Below are 9,614 nucleotides of genomic sequence, written 5' to 3' on the forward strand. Positions count from 1 at the left end.
TCAAATGGGTATATATTTCCTTTTCTCCTTTGCCTTTAGCTTCTCTTCTTTTCTCAGCTATTTGTAAGGCCTTCTCAGACAACCATTTTGCCTTTTTGCATTTCTTTTTCTTGGGGATGGTCTTAATCACTGCCTCTTGTACAATGTCACAAACCTCCATCCATAGTTCTTCAGGGACTCTGTCTATCAGATCTAACCCCTTGAATCTATTTGTCACTTCCACTGTATAATCATAAGGGATTTGATTTAGGTCATACCTGAATGGTCTAGTGGTTTTCCTTATTTTCTTCAATTTAAGTCTGAATTTGGCAATAAGGAGTTCATGATCTGAGCCACAGTAAGCTCCCGGTCTTGCTTTTGCTGCCTGTACAGAGCTTCCCATCTTTGGCTGCAAAGAGTATAATCAATCTGATTTCAGTATTGACCATCTGGTGATGTCCATGTGTAGAGTCATCTCTTGTGTTGTTGGAAGAGGGTGTTTGCTATGACCAATGTGTTCTCTTGTCAAAACTCTGTTAGCCTTTAACCTGCTTCGTTTTGTACTCCAAGGTCAAATTTGCCTACTACTCCAGGTATTTATTGACCTCCTACTTTTGCATTCCAGTCCCCTATAATGAAAAGGACATCTTTTGGGGGTGCTAGTTCTAGAAGGTCTTGTAGGTTTTCATAGAGCCATTCAACTTCTTCAGCATTACTTGTCGGGGCATAGATTTGGATTACTGTGATACTGAATGGTTTGCCTTGGAAACGAGCTGAAATCATTCTGTTGTTTTTGAGATTGCATCCAAATACTGCATTTCAGACTCTTTTGTTGACTATGATGGCTACTCCATTTCTTCTAAGGGATTCTTGCCCACAGTTCAGTTCAGTTCAGTCGCTCAGTCATGTCCCACTCTTTGCGACCCCATGGACTACAGCATGCCAGGCCTCCCTGTCCATCACCAACTCCCAGAGTTTACCCAAACTCATGACCATTGAGTTGGTGACCATCTCATTCTCTGTCCCCTTCTCTTCCCACCCTGAATCTGTCCCAGCATCAGGGTTTTTTCCAATGAGTCAGTTCTTTGCATCAGGTGGCCAAAGTATTCTTGCCCACAGTAGTCGATATAATTGTCATCTGAGTTAAATTCACCTATTCCAGTCCATTTTAGTTCACTGATTCCTAAAATGTCGATGTTCTCTCTTGCCATCTCCTGTTTGACCACTTCCAATTTGCTTTGATTCATGGACCTAACATTCCAGGTTCCTATGCAGTATTGCTCTTTACAGCATCTACCTTGCTTCTATCACCAGTCACATCCACAACTGGGTGTTTTTGCTTTGGCTCCTTCCCTTCATTCTTTCTGGAGTTATTTCTCCACTGATCTCCAGTAACATATTGGGCACCTACCAACCTGGGGAGTTCATCTTTCAGTGTTCTATCTTTTTGCCTATTCATACTGTTTATGGGGTTCCCACGGCAAGAATACTGAAGTGGTTTGCCATTCCCTTCTCCAGTGGACCACATTTTGTCAGAACTCTCCACCATGACCTGTCCACCCTGGGTGGCCCTAGATGGCATGGCTCATAGTTTCATTGAGTTAGACAAGGCTGTGGTCCATGTAATCAGTTTGGTTAGTTTTCTGTGATTGTGGTTTTCAGTCTGTCTGCCCTCTGAGGGACAGGATAAGAGGCTTATGGAAGCTTCCTGATGGGAACTTATATCAAATGTTGATACCCCAGTGAAAGAGAAAGTCACTCAGTCGTGTTAGACTCCTTGTGACCCCCATAGAATATACGCGTCCATGGAATATACGTATCAATGGACCACAGAGTCCATGGAATTCTCCAGGCCAGAACACTGGAGTGGGTAGCCTATCCCTTTTCCAACAGATCTTCCGGACCCAGGAATCGAACTAGGGTCTCTTGCACTGCAGGCGGATTCTTTACCAACTGAGCTACCAGGGAAGATTGGGATGTCTCTAAAAAGCTTAACTTTAAAAATACCTGAAAGTATTACCATAAAATGTTATCATTTGTTAATTCTGTAATTATCTGTTAATTCTGAGTGGTGGTTACAACAGCAGTAATATAGCATGTAGTTAAAACAGCACAAAGGAAAACACAAGCAGAAGCAAGCCCAGAGCGGCAGATCCTACTTCCCAGGGAAGTCAAGCATCCTAGGTTAGGCTCCTGTCCCTTATCATAATTCGCTTGCCTACTCAAAGTACGTTAGTTTCATCATCTGTAAAACAAAACAAACTGATAATCAACACCAGTCACTGGGCGGCGATGAGAGTTAAAGGGGAAAAAAATCCAATTCTGCAGCTCTAATTTGGCCCTAGATAGGACCGGCGCCCCAATCAGGTACTGCCGCGCCGCGGCCTCGGAGCATCTGGGACTTGTAGTCCACTCGGCGGAACTCGCTGTCCCGGCAGCTCCCGCGGCGGCGGCTGGGCTACGTGGCGAGGCAGGCTGCGCCTGCGCGGACAGGTGGGGGCAAGATGGCTGCCGAGCGGAGCTTGTGGGTCGTCGGGCTCTGCCCTGGGTCCCGGTTGGGTAGGGTCGTTCGGGTCCTCCTCCTACTGCTGTGGTTTGCGGCCCGCGGAGGCGCACTGTACTTCCACATTGGGGAGACGGAAAAAAAGTGCTTTATTGAGGAGATTCCGGACGAGACCATGGTTATAGGTACGGGGGAAGGGAGAGAGTTTTCAACAAGACCGCGGTCTTGGGGTGGGGGTGGGGGGAGTGCGGGAGAGTCCTGTCTTCAGAGCCGGGGGCAGGCTGCCTCGCAGTGCCCTGGCCACCGTGGACCCGGCGCCACCTTGCGCTCCTCAGACTGGTCTCGCCCCGCTTCCCTCCAGGAAACTACCGGACGCAGCTGTATGACAAACAGCGAGAGGAGTACCAGCCGGCCACCCCTGGGCTTGGCATGTTCGTGGAGGTTAAAGACCCAGAGGATAAAGTGAGTCGGCCCCGCTGAGCCCCGTACCCCCCACCCCGTTTTGCACTTGGGCGCCAGATCAAGCAGCCACTGGTACTTCCCCTCATAGTTTCCGCATCTGCTAAACTGGTGAAAAAAAAAAAAAAAAAACAGTTGGTACTGTGGGAAGAACCTGCGTTTTCACTCCAGTCTAACCTTGGGCTGTTTCAGTGCTAGCTGCTTCTGTCAACTTGTTACTGATCTCAGTGTGACTTCGCCAAGTCAGTTGCTTTCCCTGAGCCATTTTTCTAGGTCTGTGAAATAGAAATTCATCCATCTTACAGATGTGATGGGTGGATTAATTGTGGTGCTGGAAACCAAAGAGTTTTGTTGACTCTAAAGCTGTGGCATATAGACTTTAGGATATCAGGGAACAGGGTACTTTCCAAAAAGAAAGAGCAGCTTTTAATTTGACAAATAAGGATATTAAACCATATCCCAAACCAACTAAACAAAACCGTTTAGCTGTCAACCTTTCACTTAGAATCAATGAAAGAGTTGAAAGGGTATGAGTTATGAATAAAGTAAAGAGCTTTCCAAGAGTGGCCACATGCCAAGTTCATGTCAATCCCTTTCTCCAGATAGCTCAAAGGCAAGTTTTTGGCAACTGCTGCTAAGCAGCATTGGAACTTTTAGTGTTGTGGGGTGTCTCTGCTTGTCAACTTTTAAGGTACTTAGAGCCAGTGTTCTTGCCTGGAGAATCCCAGGGACGGGGGAGCCTGGTGGGCTTCCGTCAATGGGGTCGCACAGAGTCGGACACAACTGAAGTGACTTAGCAGCAGCAGCAGCAGCAGAGCCTTAAGCACCATTCAGCCTGCTCAGACGGTAAAGCGTCTGTCTACAATGCGGGAGACCCCGGTTCAATCCCTGGGTTGGGAAGATCCCCTGGAGAAGGAAATGGCAATCCACTCCAGGACTATTGCCTGGAAAATCCCATGGACAGAGGAGCCTGGTAGGCTACAGTTCATGGGGTCCCAAAGAGTCGGACACGACTGAGCAACTTCACTCAATGCTCATTGAAGTCTCTGCTCTACAGGTTATCCTGGCCCGGCAGTATGGCTCTGAAGGCAGATTCACCTTCACCTCCCATACCCCTGGCGAGCATCAGATCTGTCTTCACTCCAATTCCACCAAGTTCTCTCTCTTTGCTGGAGGCATGCTGGTAAGTGGACCCATGTTGGATTCTTTCAACCTATAGCTTATCAAGACTGGAAACTGATGGTACTGTAGGTGACTGTCAGATTTTGTGTCTCTTAATACAACTGGGTTTCCAGTGAACATTAAGGGGGTGGTTGCAGAGCTTTCTGTATATGCTTTGGTGAGAGCATCAGCCAAGGCTTATTCTTGCCTTTGGGCCTAGAGCCCCATAGGGCCAGACACTGAGAAGGCCTCAGTGAGTGTTGGCTAAATGAACAAATGAAGAAAGCTGGGAGGACCAGCTGTTAGGCACTGGCAGGAAGACAGAGCAGGGCTACCTGATTCTCCCAACCTTGCTTATCTTGTCTGTCTCCAGAGAGTTCACCTGGACATCCAGGTAGGTGAACATGCCAACGACTATGCAGAAATTGCTGCCAAAGACAAATTGAGTGAGCTGCAGCTACGAGTGCGACAGCTGGTCGAGCAAGTGGAGCAGATCCAGAAAGAGCAGAACTACCAGCGGGTGAGTGGCTGGGCAGGAGCAGTGGGCCTCTTCCCAGAGGCTGCCCACTGGCTTAGCCAGGAGTTGTGCATCAGATTCATTATAAATCCAAGGGACTTCTGTGTCTGTGCTGCACTGCCAGCCTAAAACGTGGGATGGGTGTTACTAACTCTACTTTGTAATTGAGAAGACAGTCTCTTAAGAGGCTGTCATTGTCTTATTAGGAGCCACACAAAGTGACAGAGCAGGAATTGATACCAACACCTTGGGTGTTCTTTCCATGGTTCTCGGTGCTCCCAGGATTAGGGGTTTCAAACTCACTTGTGTCCCAGAGCCAGGCCTGTACCATGAATGGATCTGTGACCGTAAGGACTGGTAGAATAGCAACCTATCTAAACGGGAACAGCTGCTGTTGTCAGCTGAGGACAGCATTGCAGAATTGCTCACCTAGGGTTTTAAGAGCTACTTAGAGGTCCAGGCTTTTGGGTTTTTTTTTACGTAAAAAATTCTGAGTTTTAAATGTTGTCTAAACATTGTGTGAGCCTATAAAATACATGTGTGGGCTCAATTCAGCCCCTGGACCACCAGTTTGCAACCTATGCACAGAGTATGCAAGGAGCAGTTTGGGACACCCAGGCAGAGGGCTCAGAGCAAATCCATTTCTGAGTGTCCCAGGACAGCTCTGTCTGATAGAGTAATGCCACAGTCACTTTACCACTCCTCCAGGCATCACGGTAGGACCAGGTGAGGGCTTTACCTGACAGATGAGCCAATGGACCTGGGAGAAATGAGTGGGTTACCCAGGGGCATATGGCTGGTGAGGATGAAGACAATTCATTCCCAGGCGGGGTGGTTTTTTTCAGACACTTGCAGCTGGAACCTGGGCAAAGTTAGTTGGTCCTGGGGCATCCTCTGGAGAGGGAACCCAGTGGTTCTAGTGGCCCCAGATGAGGCCCAGCCAACTCAGGCTTCTCTTCTGTTTTCCCTTCCCACAGTGGCGAGAGGAACGCTTCCGGCAGACCAGCGAGAGCACCAACCAAAGGGTGCTGTGGTGGTCCATCCTGCAGACCCTCATCCTTGTAGCCATCGGTGTCTGGCAGATGAGACACCTCAAGAGTTTCTTTGAAGCCAAGAAGCTGGTGTAGCCATCCCAGGCTTCCCAGCCCAGCCTTCCTCCCTGGCTGGGGAAGAAAGGACCTCCTGGACTGACTTCTTTCTGGCAGGAGGACTGGTTTCCAGCCATGGGTATTTGGAGGGGAGAGGGGCCACAGCTGAGGGCAGCAGCTTGGCTGGCTAATCTGAGCAGGTGGTTGGGTAAATGCCTGCCCCCTCCCCTAGGCCCTTTGCAGTAATCTGGTGAAGCCACCGGGAGCCCTACTGACACCTCAGAATCACAGTGTTAACTGATCAGGGATGTGAGCCTGTTATCTGGGGTGACTGGGGGGAGGGGAGCGGGTGGGCAAGCCAGTCTTCCTTGTGTCTTCCTTTGCTAACTTGGAATTTTGACCAGGTTGGGGCATAGCTGTGATTCCCTGCCACCCAGGAAACCTCACTATTCCCTCTTTGGGCCTAGACCCAGCCTGCTGATCCGGGGTTTGTGTCAATTGAGGGTGGGGTATAGGGAGTTGCATTGTGGGAAAGTAGCCCTGAGGTTGACCCCAGGTTCTTCACGTGGTTGTTCTTTTGGGGGCTAAAGAAACTGGGGTCAGGCCAAGCAGAGGCCTTGGTGCTGGTTGGGGATGGGGCCTGCAGAGTCTTAGTTACTGATTTCATTTTCAATAAGTCTAGGTTTGTTACATTGGTTTCCCAATAAAAAAAAAATTGACTTCTTGTCCAGTGTAAAGTTACTCTACTGCCAGTGGGCATAGCACTGTAGGGTGCTTGAGGGAATGTCAGGTTTTTCCAGTGGGCAAAGCACTTCACATTCTAAGACGAGTACCCACCTGTGGACTTCATTCCTTTCATCCTCTCCATATCTTCTAGTGGCAGTGGGTGGTGGTCTTGCCCAAAATCATGCGACAAGTAAGTTGTGCAGTTGGTGCTAAAATCCACACCATTTCTTCTGTGCATTTGCCATCTCACCAACCTTTCCAAAGCAGGTGGACAGAATTGTTCTGGTGCTTCAAAAAAGTGCCCAGTTAGTGAAGGTAGTGTGCACTGATCAGAGGAGTGCAACACTTGTGGAAGAACAGAAAGCCCTGGGCTAGGGGCAAGAGGAAGGTACTGATGGGCTTTACCAACAGCATGGAATCTCAACAAGGACTTTGAAGGAGAGGAAGGATTCTGATAAAAGAAGGGGGACAGGGGTGATTGAAGGGAACAGAGGCAAACAGCTGGTGTGGAGATAGATGGGCATTGTTTCAGCTAGAGTTGAGGGGGCAATGAGAAAGCTGGAAAGGAAAGTTGGTTAGTATTAGAAAGTTGAATCCCAGGTAAGAGATTTGGACATTGCCAAGTGTTCAACAGAGTTTTGGGTATTAGAACCCTATGAAAACAAATATGAGGAAGGTTAATGTCCTTGTGGCTCAGCCATAAAGAATCCTGCCAATGCGGGAGACCTGAGTTCGATCTCTTGGCTGGGCAAATCCCCTGGATAAGGAAAGGGCACCCACTTCTTGCCTGGGAAATCCCTGGCAGAATACAGTCCATGGGTTTGCAGAATCAGATATGATTTAGCAACTAAATGACAATTTAACAGTATGTAATGAGACGGGGTGGGAAGGCAAGTTTGGGGACTACTTGAACTGCTAGGAGAATGTAGTCTGAACACACACTGCCACATAGACCTCCACATTTAGGGAGAAAAAAATTAAGAACAGCTTTAAATGACAGAAAACTGTGACGATAGTTAACCTCATTATTAACATCATTCAGTAGTATGGTATATTTGTTAAAATGAATTAACCAGTAGGGCTGTGCTCAGTTGTTTCAGTCATACACGAACGACCCTGAGCCGCCTGCCGGGGATTTCCCAGGCAAGAATGCTAGAGTGGGTTGCCATTTCCTTCTCCAGGGTGAACCAATAGGGATAGTCCCTGCTTCATGCAGATTTCCTTAGCTGTTACCTTGTGTCTTTTTTGTTCCAAGAGCTCATGTGGGAGATATCATTATTACATTTAGTTGTCTTTTCTCCTTGGCCCTTCTTGGCTGTGAGGGTTTTTCAGACTTTCCTTGTTTATTGACTTTACGGTTTTCAGGAGTACTGGTCAGGAATTTTGTAGAATTTCTCTGAATTGCAATTGTTCTGATGTTTTTCGCATGATTAGACTGGGGTCCTGGGTTTTTGAAAGAGCACAGAAAGTGTCATTCTCATCCCATCATATTAAGGGTACTAATTATCAACATGACTGGATATTACAGTTTAGTTAAGGGGCTTCCCTGTGGCTCATTGGTGAAGAATTTGCCTGTCAATACAAACAACATGGGTTCAATCCCTGATCTGGGAAGATTCCACTTGCCAAGGAGCAACTAAGCCCATGTGCCACAACTATTGAGCCTGTACTCTAGGGCCTGGGAGCCCCAACTACGGAAGCCCGAGTGCCCTAGAGCCTGTGCTCAGAACAAGAGAGGCCACTGCAATGAGAAACCTGCACAACACAGTGAGAAAGTAGCTCCTGCTTATTATAGCAACCAGATAAAAGGTCAAGCAACAATGAAGGCCCAACACGATAAAAAAATAAAATTATTTAAAACATTATTAATTTGGAATTTTACATGAAATCTGATTTCTTGAGGTAGATCTGATACTAGAGGGGCTTCATTCTGAGATGACAACAATTGGCTGGATTGAAGAGTCCCCTTAAGGTGAGCTTGTGCTTTCCAGGCCAGTCCCATCTCCCAGTTTGCATCATTGGCCTTACCTGACTGGTCTCTGCAGGGGTCACCCTTGCCTTTGTCATCAGCTAAATCAAGGCTGGATTTGTCAAGGTTTTAGTATAAGGTACGGTGACCTGGGAGAGCTCAGCAGGAAGGGACCAGTGGGTTTGTATTGCTGGGTTAAAGGGAGAAAGGGGGCTGCTGGGAGTGATTAATTTCCTACCCATAGTGAAGTCCTCTCAAACCAGTAGTTGAGATCATAGACTGTGCAACCAAACTACCTGGGCTTATATTCTGAACTACCTCTTCGTGCCTTAGTTCACTCGTTAAAGACGGCATATGTACAATACACATAAAGACAGATAGCAGTAGTAAAGAATTTGGAAAAATGACTGGCACATAGTAAGAACTCAGTGGATGTTATTAGCTATTTATTAGAAACCTTAAAGTTTGCCTGGAAGAACAGAGGAGATCAAGTCTAGTAACTTTCCCATTCTCTTTTCCTAGGTGGAAAGCTGGCCCAGGCAGGGGCTAAGTTCCCACTGTTGAAAGGCCAATATGGGAAGTCAATTTTACTCCCTTCTTCAGTTCTCAACTCAGCTCCACGAAATACTCCTCCCCTGGATGACAGCTGTCATTTATATAGCATTGATGATTGTGTCCATCACTGTACCAAGTGTGTGCATTTCTCCTTTAATCCTCACAGCAACCATATATATTAAGAACCATTTATATACTCAGGTGAGGAAACATAAGCAGATTGTCTTGCCCCAAAACACAACCAAACTAGAAGAGTCAGGTTTCAAATCCAGCCAATCTGTCTTTAATACCAGTCTCCAAACTACTACTTGGGGTAGTAGGCTGAACTTAAGACAGCCTTGAGCCTGGCCCTGCCCACCTCCAAGCTTGTTGCGGACAAAGAATGCACTTGGGGTGACGGCAGGACTACTCAGACGCGCTCCCCGTCTTCCCCTGGGAAGAGGAGGAAGATGCAGATTATCCCAGGGCGCTGGTTTGGAAATCTGGAGTTTAAATTCAGTCCCAGCCCGTTGACTTGAGTGCTCTCTGGGGCCTCAACCTCTCGAGACCTACAGCGGTCCCCGGAAGGAAGTTACCAGTTCAGGCGGTTGCGCGTTCACGTCTTCCTTCGGACGCGGAACCTTTGACACCACAGCTTCGGGGAGCAGACGGCGTAGA

At 47.7% G+C, this 9,614-nt stretch overlaps 1 protein-coding gene across 1 annotated transcript; it reads left to right on the forward strand.

Moving 5' to 3' along the window:
* Positions 1 to 2,427: 2,427 nt before the first annotated feature.
* LOC129630906 (transmembrane emp24 domain-containing protein 9) lies at positions 2,428 to 6,335 on the forward strand. Its single transcript, XM_055551497.1, has 5 exons — positions 2,428 to 2,667; positions 2,844 to 2,944; positions 3,999 to 4,124; positions 4,476 to 4,622; positions 5,597 to 6,335. Exons 1-5 carry the CDS (start codon positions 2,484 to 2,486, stop codon positions 5,744 to 5,746), a joined length of 708 nt encoding a protein of 235 aa, XP_055407472.1. The 5' UTR covers positions 2,428 to 2,483; the 3' UTR covers positions 5,747 to 6,335.
* Positions 6,336 to 9,614: the final 3,279 nt, after the last annotated feature.

Source organism: Bubalus kerabau, chromosome 1 (assembly GCF_029407905.1).
Source record: "Bubalus kerabau isolate K-KA32 ecotype Philippines breed swamp buffalo chromosome 1, PCC_UOA_SB_1v2, whole genome shotgun sequence".
Classification (NCBI taxonomy): Eukaryota; Metazoa; Chordata; class Mammalia; order Artiodactyla; family Bovidae; genus Bubalus; species Bubalus kerabau.